This window comes from Boleophthalmus pectinirostris, unplaced genomic scaffold, assembly GCF_026225935.1.
Source record: "Boleophthalmus pectinirostris isolate CB_2022bp ecotype Guang Dong unplaced genomic scaffold, ASM2622593v1 HiC_scaffold_9, whole genome shotgun sequence".
NCBI classification, from domain to species: domain Eukaryota; kingdom Metazoa; phylum Chordata; class Actinopteri; order Gobiiformes; family Gobiidae; genus Boleophthalmus; species Boleophthalmus pectinirostris.
In genome coordinates this window covers 14,790,595-14,803,012 of record NW_026571541.1, presented here as the reverse complement: position 1 = coordinate 14,803,012, position 12,418 = coordinate 14,790,595, and the positions used below count along the sequence as shown (strand labels likewise).

At 38.3% G+C, this 12,418-nt stretch overlaps 1 protein-coding gene across 4 annotated transcripts; it reads right to left on the bottom strand.

Annotated features, from left to right (window-relative positions):
- Window positions 1–185: 185 nt before the first annotated feature.
- c2cd3 (C2 domain containing 3 centriole elongation regulator) lies at window positions 186–11,656 on the bottom strand. Of its 4 annotated transcripts, none has more exons than XM_055166970.1 (33): window positions 11,436–11,656; window positions 10,954–11,223; window positions 10,694–10,851; window positions 10,435–10,601; window positions 10,228–10,361; window positions 10,015–10,147; window positions 9,784–9,933; window positions 9,569–9,698; window positions 9,375–9,490; window positions 9,128–9,298; window positions 8,961–9,061; window positions 8,759–8,877; window positions 8,534–8,662; window positions 8,022–8,444; window positions 7,746–7,897; window positions 7,410–7,656; window positions 7,105–7,285; window positions 6,848–7,031; window positions 6,612–6,775; window positions 6,396–6,531; window positions 6,050–6,318; window positions 5,883–5,963; window positions 5,181–5,783; window positions 4,835–5,101; window positions 4,618–4,756; window positions 4,130–4,194; window positions 3,842–4,047; window positions 3,320–3,438; window positions 3,090–3,233; window positions 2,814–3,001; window positions 1,584–2,301; window positions 919–1,027; window positions 186–416 (listed from the first exon to the last, which is right to left on the bottom strand). In XM_055166970.1, exons 1-33 carry the CDS (start codon window positions 11,485–11,487, stop codon window positions 288–290), a joined length of 6,354 nt encoding a protein of 2,117 aa, XP_055022945.1. In that variant the 5' UTR covers window positions 11,488–11,656; the 3' UTR covers window positions 186–287. The 4 variants fall into 4 exon arrangements, with proteins under 4 accessions (XP_055022945.1, XP_055022946.1, XP_055022947.1 ...); XM_055166971.1 differs by having other exon boundaries at window positions 4,618–4,741; XM_055166972.1 differs by lacking the exons at window positions 10,954–11,223; window positions 11,436–11,656 and having other exon boundaries at window positions 10,435–10,537; window positions 10,694–10,823.
- Between the last annotated feature and the right edge of the window lie 762 nt (window positions 11,657–12,418).

The window sequence follows — 12,418 nt, the reverse complement described above, 5'->3', positions numbered from 1 at the left end:
ACAGGAATTCCTATGGGCTCTCTAATTAGAAAAGGCTTCTCCATAACTACAGATCAGTGTAAACAAAATCCACTCCTTCTATCTAAATAATAACACTATTTATTTTGTGGCAAGATTTGCTACAGGACAATTAAATAGTTCTAGTAAAGATTTAAACAGTAAAATCAATATACAACAACAGGTAATAATCATGTAGAAAATATTTATTTATAAATACAAAAATTAAACTTTAAATTATACATACATGATTTGTATTGACTACAATTATGGTATAATACACAATTTCGTCAATTTCTTTGAGCCTCGTCAAAATGAGCTGCAAATATCTTGGCTATTCTGTCCGTCTCTTTCCTTAAAGATGAAGGCGACATATTGGGGCGCAGCCTAGGGCCTCTTGCCGGTACAGCACTGGGTCCCTGTAAAGGTATAAAAACTAAATTAATCTTTGAAAGCATTTCAAATTTTTCTTGTAACTGAAGTAATCTTACTCAGAACTGTAAACAACAGACAAACAACTTTAATGTCAACTCAAAGAATACTATGTCAATATTTACACTGTGCAAACGAGGCAGTTATTATATAGAAATAATAAAGGCACTTCATTTGTTGCGTAATTGGCACTGAGCAATAACCTGAAGAACTGCATACCATTCACATTCTAGATCCACATCAACAATTCAATGAAACAACAATGACAATACAGTACAATTATACGGAGTTACATAAAATATGATTATTTGAGATGTATATAATGCATTTCCATAAAAAGTACATAATTCCATCACCACCGGTTTGATTTGATTGTTACCATCATTACAGCTCAGTTATGAAACTAGAGAAATGTGCCTATGCCAAAATAATGAATGAACCTTTAATTATGCCTGTATAAAATATGTTTATGATACTACATTTACTTACAAGGTCGACAGGAGATTGGGAAAAAGATGGAGCCAAACGTATGACTTTCATAGATGCCTCCATCTGGTGAGGAGAGAGGAAGAAATTTGGCACCTCCGGAAAAACAGGTCTTACAGAAGAATGTTAAGAAACGTCACTGTTCAACTGTGTTAAAACAGTTTCACTGTTTTTGTTTTAAAGGTCCTAAGTAAGATTTACTTATGTGAGCTTTTAGCTATGCTAGATTGTTGTTACCTCATTAAAAACATACCTGGACTGGAGTTGTGTTTTGTTTTGTTCATAAATGTTAGAGAAACCCTTTGTTATTAGTCTGTCTACATCTCTAATGCTCTGTTCCACTTGTGATGTCATGTAGTGGTAGTTTTCAATTTAACAGCTACTTTTTACTTTTGTTGACATAGGTATTTCCAGGAATGAAATTATCCAAATGATTCTAGTGAAAGTGTACGGAGTCTAAAAACACAGTGGAGCACCTCCTGTATTAACCTATGACATCACAAGGTGGAAGTGTTTTCTGTTTGAGAGAAGTACACAGCCTAAACATGCAAGATTTTTGTGTTAACACATGTAAATGAAACAAAAAATTTACTCTATACTATGAGATTAAACACTATGTGCTTTCATCTTCAAAATAAAAATAATAATAATGAGGATTTGAAGGATACAGTTTTGGCTGTGGGTCATTGATCTTCTCTGCACTGATAGGATTGTGGATTTTCGTTGAGAAATCTCCATCTGGCTCATCCTCTGACTCACTGTTAAACTCTGGCTCCTTGTCTTCTATCTTCAAATGTAAACTTTCACATGTCCTGGGACTTTCGTCATCTGTATCTGATTCCTCTTTTTCTGAAATATTATCACCTTTACTGTTCTCTTCAGACTCATAATTGGTATTATCACTGGCGTCCTTTATGGGCAGCTCTGAGGTCAGTTGTTCGTCTTTCTCACCATGACTTATTTCAGTGTCAATACTTTCAAGAGAAACTAACTCGGGGTCTGATAAAATGCTAGTCCAGGGGCTGGTTTTATCTGTTAAAGACGTCAGTTCATTCAGATGTCGAGGTTTGACAACAGTTTCCTCATAATCTTCAGCATCATCATCCTCTGCATCTTGGTCGATTTTGCATCCTGTTCCCTCTTCATCATCAGTCTCTTTTCTTTGGTCCTCCTCTGACAGAGCATTCACATCACTTTGAAAGTCTTCTTCGTGACTAGAATGTATTATCTCTTCGTTTGTCAAAAGTGGTTGTTGTGAAGTTGTAAATGTATTATGAGAAGACTCTGGGGTCCCGTGTGGAGTCTGAGGGGCGGGGTCTTCGACAGGAGAATTTAGGTTACTCTGTGGGATGGACGGTATGGTTTCCAAATGTTGTCCTTGGAGACCTGGTACACAGATATCAGCATAAGTCACTGTAATATTGACCGATAATTCTGGATTAGACGTACACAAATGTGTACATATGGTTTAAGGGTTAAGACGGGGTTAGGGTAAGATAAAGCATACACTATCAGTCAAAATTTGCCTTCTCCTTAAATTTTTTTTCATCTTTACTACTTTCTACCTTGTACATACATATTGCAGACACAAAATATATAAAGCTAGATGTATGGATTGTGTTTTAATATTAATATTACAGTTATATTTTATAGTTGTTTTGCACTCTTTACACACATTCCATGTGGGTGCATTCATATGATTTTGATGATTTCACAGAGAATAACGAAAGAAAAAACATAAAATGAAGAAGTGTGACCAAGATTTTGACTGTTAAAAGTATAAGCAAAATATTAAGACTTGCCTCTTACTAAAACAAGTTTCGACCTGCACCGACTGATAGTGAAGTGATAAATTTTAAGTGCTGGCAATTAATTTAGAAAGATCAAAAGTAGCTTACCACTAATTATATTGCTGACTTGTCCGATTAACATATTAGACTTGAGGAGAAGGTGGGGAGTGTCCATCTCAGAAGTTTTCTGTGCTTCTTGTTTATGGATAACATCTTCATCAGTTGTTGGAAAAGTGGGTGTTGAGAGTTTGCGACTGAAGTGTCTTTGAATATTGTCGAGCTCGCCTAGTTTTTTTCTAAAATCCAGAATAAATAAAGTAAGTATCATTAATCATGTTTATTTGATTGGTAGCAATTGTTAAGTATTAGTAGTTGTAGTATTACCTCAGAGCTGAAAACAGGATTGAGCTGGATGGATTTAGGTCTCCTGTACCACTGGCACAGGGAGCGGTTATTTGCTCGTGGATGCTCTGATGGTAAAGGCGCACTTTGTCCATGTGCTCAAAATGGCGGTCACTCACACTAGATCTAAAACAGTTTTAGATATTTTAACATTACATTTTGACAAAGCAAAATTGTTGCAGCAAGTTACAAGTTTATGTTAAATATTTCACCTTTCAGAAAACAGTATCTCTGTGTGGTCTGGAGAGGAGATTTTCTGTTCAGGATAGCGGCTGATGTGTGAGGGGAAACTGCTGTAGGTGGCTGTTGTGTGGTAAGTGATCGAGTGACCCTTTAAATAAAAACATATCTTTATAAAGTTGTTTATTAAAATATTTACTATAATTAGGACTGCAGCTACTGATTATTTTAGTAATTAATTTGTCAGCGATTATTTTTTGGATTAGATGTGTTTAGTTAAATTTCTATGGCATGTTTGAGATTTTTGTGAGGAATATATTTTTAACGAAAAAGAGGTGGTGACTGAAGGCTTCTAAAGACATTTACAAATAAAGTGTGTTACTGATCGAAATCAGGGATTTTATTGTTAGTTTAATAATGTTGCTCTTTTGGCATGCGTTTTAAGTCTGTATAGTCTAGTTAATTGTTTACGACTATGAAAATACAAAAACTATTATTTTATTAGCTGACTACTCAGGATGATCCTGAATAATAGTTCTATTCCTAAAACATACCGATGAGTTAGTTAACTTTTCTTCACACGCTGACTTTCTTTGTAGCCTGAGGTCGTGGATTCTTTGGACTGGTGTGATGGACACTTTCAGTTGGCCGTGACAATGGCCACTGAAGTCTGTGATGTTGTACCAGCCACAGACAGAAGGCAGGCCGCAGAGCAAAGGCATTAGGTCGACTGAAGCAAATCCAATCACCCTCTCAATCTCTGTAAACAAAAGCAGAGCTTTTCTTTTACTCATTCTAATAAATAATAGCAATTTGTATTTTTCAATAAATCTATGATTTACCTCCTTTGTACCACACTTTAAAGACAAGAGATTGTTGAGGATCCACAAGTAGGTCCTTTGGTAGTCTGTAATTGAATAAGGTATACTATTACTAATTCTGACCATTGCAAAGGAGAAATTTAATTCTGTCAATTGGACAAAAGTTTTTTTTTGATTAAGTACAATTCAGTATAAGGCTGTAGATCTGATCAGACATAAGGCAGTGTCCACCAGCAATCTGACCAGAATTGAAGAAGCCACTTGGATGAGCTATGAAACGTATTCAATCCAAAAAACATTTGTCCAGTCGACAGAATAGAATTTCTCTTTTACTATGAAATCTACCTGGACGACTGAGGAATTTTACAAAGTTCTGACCATTCTAAAACTATGAAGGTAATGTATGTTTTCTTTTATCTTTTCCAGTATCACTTCTTGTTCACATATTTTAGTATCAATAGGTGTCTGCGTATCAATTTACTGACAACCCTAAATAGTTAACGCTCTACCTGCACTCATGTTGGTGGTCCCACACTGGGTTGTCATTGTTAGAAATAACAGCTGTGAAGACAGGTTCAGATGAGTCTGCACTAACATAAGAAACACAGCAACATGGGGTCCCTTCACTCTGATCTGTGAGAGGACAACCTTTAAACAAACAATTAAAGTTATTACCACAAAATAGAATAAATATAAAAATTAATAAACACTCATCTACAGACTAACCTGTCAGATTTAAATGCATGGCTTTATCCACTGTAATGGTCACAGGGAAAGACTCATTCTTGTCTATCTCTATATGCTGCACAGTTTTTTGCGTTCTTTCAATAGAGTTTAGTACTGTATCATGCACTTCATCAGATAAGAGCACTTCTTCATCAGTGTCTGTATGAGCTGCCATCCTTGGTCCAGAACCTAGTGCCAGCGTAATGTGGACCCTGAGAGCAGCCCCTTGTAAATCAGCAGCGGAACGTCTGAACAATGGGTAAACTCCTGTGTAATACAAACAGTTTAAAGAAAATAAATAATACATTTTAAGAATATAAAACCTGAATTAAGAGAATGTATTTACCACTTAGTGTAAGTTTCTGTTTGGATATTTTCGCAAGTGCAGACAGATCCAGAAATGCTGAACCCACCAGTCGGTCTGTATCACAGGGTCTTTGAGTTTTGTCCTTTGTGAAAGCTACCCACATTTGAATCTCCAACATTTCTTCACGCAGGTACCAAATTAGGGGTTGAGTCCTTTTTAGCTCCACTGTTGCACTTCCTTCAAAACTGACTGTGGCGATGTTCTCCTCCTCAACAACCGGATGCTTCATGTGAGAACAGAAAGCTTCTTGGTCGTAGAACTTGTATCTAAAGTAGCAGTAGGTTGAGCGCTGCATCTCTCTGAGGCCAGGCAGGAGCAGACAGTGCACAGGTATCCAAGCTCGAGGTACAGAGATAATCAATGAGATTTTACTAAGGTTTTCCTCCCAGGACTCCTCATCCTCCTCTCTTAAATAAACTCTATGGGCCATTTCCCAGCCCAGACACTGCGCAGCTTTGAGCACTCTTTCTCTGTCAGAGTGATGGGAAAACCTGATGGAAATTTCAACACCCCCAACCAAGATCGGCTGCTCCTCAGAAGAAGCCTGTTTAAATGCATGTACTCCAAACCAGCCTGAAATGCCTACAAATCATGGGAAAGCAAAATGACTTGAAAGAAATCATTGTATGAGAGAAACCAACAATACTAGGTCTAGCAGGAAAGACACTGTATATTATTTACCTGTTCTTTTATAGATCAGATTAGAGAGAGGAACTTTAACTGTACCCAACTGTACATCTTTTGGTTGGGAAGCTTCAACTCCTTTTGAAGTAGACAAAAGTGACATATGAGAAATCCAAATACTTGTTGTATTAAATGTGGTCTTTTATAGTATATTTCATTTGAACCTTTTCGACTCTCTCTGTTCCACACAGTGAATATGGCAGAAGCCTGCTCCAGCTGCTCTGCCAGACTGATAGATTCCCCTATGCTTCTTTGAAGCAACAGGTCACATGACATCTCCATATAGTGGTCAAACTCTGGACTGAAGGACCGTGCCACTATTCGAGTGCATCTCGTTTCACGCTCAGGCAAAAAGGAGAGCTGAGCTGTGATGTAGCTGTTCACACCCACAGACGTGTAGTAACAGAAGCGTTCATTTGTCTCTGCAACAGCCCTGCAAGGACCAAGAGATAAAACTGCCCTTACTTACAGCCAAATGAATACGTCATAGCAAGAGTGATCATGGCGTACCTGGCAGCCGATTTGAGTCCAGACGCTCTGTGGATTTGTATCACCAGTGTCACAACACGAGATGCAGCTCCTCTTCCCATCTGTCCCTCTGGCCTCACAGGCCGGTGTTTGTATTCAACACACACATCCAGCAAACCTACAACAGTGGCTTATTTATTTCTTATATCCTATACCAGTTAAGTGTAGGTTTCACATTGTTACATAGTACATGGTTACCTGAAGGTTGAAGCTGCTGATCTGTATCAGTCCATGGAATCAGTGGCAGTGAAAACCTTTGCACCTCGTTGTTCAGTCTCTGCATGGTTACCATAGCACACAGCTTTGACAGTGGAAGCGTTCCTTTAGCCACAAGCTGATCTCGCACATTTGGATAGTAATATCTGCAGACACATGCACATTATCACACTCAAATCCTGATCAGTAGTGTAAACCATGAAAAACATGTGACAAACCGGCACCACACTTCAAACTGCATTCCGCCCCTGCCGCTCAGGCCTTGGCAGGACAGTGAGCTGAGCAGAACCTTCTGGATGGGGACTCCTTCAGGAGCCAAAAGCACATGTCTCTCAGTGTGGCCAAATAAAGGGTCAGGGACACAAAGGGTAGTAGTGGTACGAAATGACTTCAAGTTGATGGCTACAAATGCATAAAAACGTTATTATCTCAGTGACACAATGTAGTAGGTTTACTGAAATGCTTAAATGCTTACTGCTTTCTATGAGGTCTGTATTTGCAGTGAGATCTCCTTCTTGACAGAGGAAAGTGTACTGAATGTAGCAATCAGCCTCACCCCACACAGTGGACTGCAGAGGTGTCAGTCCAACAACCTTTTCCACTTTTACCACAAACACATGCTCCTTCATTATTTCTTTACAAGTTCTAGTCACCTGCTACAACACATATACAGATAATAAGCACATAATAAACAAATTAATATAATCCAGTCTCAAATAGAAGCCAATATCTGTGGTATTCACACACTGACTTAATTGTATAACTCTCTCTGAAACTTACCTTATGCTGTTTTGAATGTTGATGATGATCCAACAGATAGACTGGCCTCACCACAGGGGCAGGAGAATGATATTCTTCACCTCTTGCTGATTGGAGGGCAGAAATCTGTTCTGTTTGCCCCATAGCTAAAATAACTCTAAGGTTTCCTTTACAGTTGCCTGAGAAAACATCTATAACAGGCATATAGCAATCCACTCCTAATACTGGGTATTGAGCTTGGAGAAGGAGATGTGCAATCTTAACATCTCTGAAAAGAGGTAAAAGGAGAAAAAAGAAGAGAGGGTAAAAAAAAACAAAACAAAACAAAAAAACAGTAAAAGACTTCACAGTTCTTACCTGAATGACATGTAGAACTGGTGAAGAGGTAGTTTAACAAGGCCAAGAAGGTGATCCTGCTTTGGACTTCCGATCTTTTGCCAAACCTCAATCACCATGACATTGTTCTTCATGCGCTCCAGCAGTTTAGATGTCAAAGTGACTGGGGTCACCTGAAGAAGCAGTCACATGTTAAAAATGCCAATTAATTAAAAAAAAATATGTGTGTGTATGTGTGTATATATATATATATATATATATATATTTTTTTTTTTGTTTTGTTTAGGAATATAGTACCTGTACAAAATTAAACGTAGGGGATGTCTGCCCCCAAGCAACATGGGATCTTACGGTCTCATCACACCAGAAGAATTTACAGTTCAAGTAGAGATTTAGAGATTGTAACGGTGAACACTGAAAGTCTCTTCCATCAGGAACCATGAGTAAAGCATGCAATAAGATGTTTGTGCTTTCCTCTGTCAGAGGATCTCTGTTCTGAGATGGAGAAGTGTGAAAGCTCTCCGGGCACACAGCTTCTCCCATGAGTCTGGGAGAACTCACGGAAACCTCTACAACTGGAACCTCAGCAGAAACTTTCTTATGCCCAGATGGTGCATTAACTGGAATGGCTGTTGTATCCCAAGGTGTTGTATCTCTTTGTGCCGGTGTCTTTATAGGGACTTGTGAGTCGTTTTTTCCTGTGACAAGCTCAAGAGTCACCTTAACAAAAACAAACAAACAAAGTTAAAATAGAAATCTGCATAAAGCAAACTGAAATAACTAAATAAACTATGAAAAAAACACTTTACCTTTAGGGGTCCTATATATTTTGTTTCTCTCTCTTCTTCCATACTCACAGGCAGCAAAAGGGACTGAGATAATGACTCACTAAGCAGCAAACGACTCAGTGGATGAACTGCTCTACCAAATAAAATAGGCTAAAAACATTCAAAACAGCATTATAAACTGTATTATAATAGTTTATGTATCAGTTTAATAACACATGTACTAGGAGCTTGTGGTGCATAGCTTACCTTTTTTTGGTCACTTCTTCTCAAATATATCCTAAAAATAAGATCAGTTTCCCACCAAAGTTTGACAAATGCTGTGCTGAAGTGGACAGGAAATAAAGAGCGCTGACAGAACCTCACAACTGCAACAGTAACATGCAAATATTCACGCTTTTTAAACATTTAAAAAATGTTGTTTTAGTTTTGTCTCTTAGGAAAGTCTTACCTTCTCCTGTAATCCTACTGGAAACTACTCGAGTCACTTCTTCGGCATTCTTATGGTGTATGGCAGACACTCGTGGCAAAACATACTCAACAAAATATGTGCTAGTTGAAAAAGAAAATTTGTGAGAATTTTAACAACATAAAGCCAAAATCAAATTATTTTCCTACCATTTTTTAGTAGATAGGGGTCGTGGAGGTTTGCCTTTGCTGTTATTTCTAGATGAAGTGGACGGTTTTTCAGAGGGAACAGTCAGAGAATCTACACAGACCCTCATCAGCTGAATGGAGCTGAGCCTGTTTAACTGTTCTGCAGAAAGGCTGTGAGGAACCATGTCTTTGCTGGAGGTGACAGAGAGGTAAATTAAGTAATTGTTTTAGTTCCTTATGATTACCACACAACTAATTTGAAGCCTACACTCCATTTGTGGTTTCAGGCTGTGTCAGAGGTTGTTCAATCGCTCCTGATGTACTGTGTTTTTGTTGTTGAGTTTGTACACCCAACTCTGTATTGGCAGCTTGTTCATCAATGGCCTGAGGAAACAAAACACTTTTAACACACAAACTGTTAATCAATCCCAAGATACCATGATACGGATCCAATATACTTGCAGGAGATTTGTAGAAGAGATTTTCCAATAAGCTCTGATCATACTGTGGGTCATTCAGTTCACTGTCTCCACCCAGGCTGCTTGGGATGGACAGAACTGATAAGTCATCCCAAAGAGGAAGGGGAGATGTACTGTAAAATTAATAACCATAATGAGTATTAAAGCTCAAATAATGCATAAGAATGTGAATGAAGTTTTAATGCAAGTAATTAATACCTGCCAAGAAGCAGATCCACAGCCTTTTGGTCTATGTCTGAGGTGTCTAAGCCATGGTCACAGACAGCCGTTACACCACAAGAAGGCTCCCTGTTTGTATTTGCAAGCAATATGTTTTGAAGTAATGTACCCGGAGGTGGAGAGGGAGATCTGTCAAGAGAAATCACAAAAATGAAGTATGGGAAATACAATAAGCTTAAATAAATGATTCAGTTTAAATCCATCACTAACTTGGTGTGAAAATGGGTATTATCATGTGAAAGGAGAACGGGCCCATCCATGACAGTTGGGGCAGAGTTTATGTCTGTGTCAACAGCTGACACTACCATAGCATTTCGCAGTTTGTTTCCTCGCTCCAAAATCACTGTTACAGAAAATGTTACTTTAATTGGGTACTGTTTAGAAATACAGGCCTCCAACATGTCTATAAAACTATATGGTTACCTGAAAGTAAATCATTAGTTGGATCAGTACCACTGTCTGCAGGATTTGCTAAACTGGGGTGAATGTCAAGTGTCTGGTTTTCAGGTAATGCCTTGTTTTGTTCAATTCTTTGAAAATATAGGTGATCTTTCCCTCTAAAATTATACAGAATTACATATAAATAACATATAATATTTAATTTGAAGCTTGAGAAAACCTTGTGTAAACCTTGGTGTGTTTGCGCTGGTGCTTTCAGATGACTCCTTTCCACTGCCAGCAGAGACCTTGGGTTCAGAAGACATTTCTTGTGGTGCTTTGTCAATGCTGATATCTGTGGGAGGGCAAGAACTGCTGCTGTCATAGGCTTCAGTCAGAGGCTCCAAACAAAGTGAAACCTACATAAAAATGTCATATATACATATGTCTGTAAACACAAAGGTTACAAAATTATATAAAATTTAATTCTGAGTGCAAAATACAGTCCAACCTGCAACTCTCCCATTTTTTCAGATGTTGGAGAAACAAGTGTGTAGAAACCACTTATGGGGTGAGACAAAGAAAGACGGGGGATGCCAGCCACTTGAGCTCGTGCAATTGGTAAATGGTCAGGTTTTGTGAGGACTTCGAGCACAATGTAACCCATGTCTGTTTGTAAATAATAAAATAAAGTATTTATCAAAAACATATAAAGTTTAATGGCAAAACATATGGGATTCTGCTTCTGGTGTGGTAAACCTAAAATTGGACCTGTGAGGTATGAGGTGAACTGCTTTGGTCCACAGCGAATGGGGAAACGTGTTGTTGTCTTGACTGATTTCTGTGATGCCTGTGATCCGTCTCTGGGAAAGAAGTGAGTCCCACTGGAGGTCTCCCCCCACCAGCGCAGCCTGACGAAAGTGTTTGAAGGAGGCTTGTGCATTGTCCATAACACACGGCTGACTGTCACCCGTAGGAAGCATCTGAGCTGTCCCTCCACTAAAGGCGGCAGACTGGTGGATGGTGAAATATCGCTGGAAACTGTAACATAATTTTATAACCAAGTTTTAATCATTGGCACTAACTCCAGTATAAAGATAAGAAAATGAATTTGACGATATTATGCGTGAAGCCAGCCATCCAGCAGCCCCTAAAATATACCAGTATTGCAACTGTTCTGTTTCATCAGTGTACATTTGCTACTATTAAGTTATAACTTCTTGTTAGCATAACAGCTAATGCTAACAGATTACCTTTCCTCTTGCTGGTTCCAGCTTTAGCGAGCCTCGGTTTCCTGCTCTTCATGTTTCAGCTCAGTAAAAATGGGCCAAACGTAGCGGCGGATAAACACTTGGTGGACATAGTCATTTCACGTTATGGTCAGAAAGTAAAAACAAAAAACACAGATAATCTCCATGCTTCTTTCATATTATTCCACTGTCAGCCATTCACTTCAGCGCGCAAACTGTCTCCAAGCAACAAAGTTAGCTGGTCCCGCCTCCACTGCCGCGGTCTCTCACAAATGCATCATGGGAACTGGAGTCCTAGACAAGGTGTTCTGGGAATTTCTGTTTTATTATAAACACAAGAGACTTTAGTTTTTTTATGTTTGTTGTTTGTGTGTTTGTTTGTTTGTTTGTTTTTTTGCAAATAAATTTAATCAGAAAAAAAAAAAAAAACAACTAAAAAACTGTTTTGTACCATTTTTTGGGCTGAACATAGTTTGGGCTTGGCAGCCCATAGACTGGGCATAAAGGCCTATAAAAAGATTGATAAAATAAGCTAGATCATCTAGAATGTTATAACAGAGTAGTAAAATGTAAACTAAATTGTACTGTGTATAAATGAAAACTTATAGGCCTATACGTTTTTTATTTTACCACAAGAGGGAGCCAGTGGTGAGCCATGGCCTTTTGTGGGACACGCTTGATGTGCAGCTGACAGCCCGAGACCTAAGGCAAATAAGTCCTTACAATATGTTTTCTTGTCGAGTGTTCGTTTAGTTTCGTCAATAGAATGTGACACTAAGAGGTTTAAGGTAGAGCTAAGGCCTTTGGGGAAATTGTGTGCAGGAAAAATATTTTTTGAGTTTCTATGTATATCTCAGTTTTACACTAGTCCTTCATAATGGATCAGATACCTGATAAACCGAGTGCTTATACATGAAATACTGTTTCCATAGCACTTTTGAATTCCCCTCTTTGAGATATGAACATTCTGTACTGGTTTCTGGTTA

Coding starts and splice junctions, on each gene's coding strand:
- c2cd3 (XM_055166970.1), bottom strand. CDS start 11,487: ATGAAGAGCAGGAAACCGAGGCTCGCTAAAGCTGGAACCAGCAAGAGG. Junction 5,784..5,882: donor TCTGATCTATAAAAGAACAG/GTAAATAATATA, acceptor CATGATTTGTAG/GCATTTCAGGCTGGTTTGGA. Junction 417..918: donor CCCAATCTCCTGTCGACCTT/GTAAGTAAATGT, acceptor ATACCTTTACAG/GGACCCAGTGCTGTACCGGC.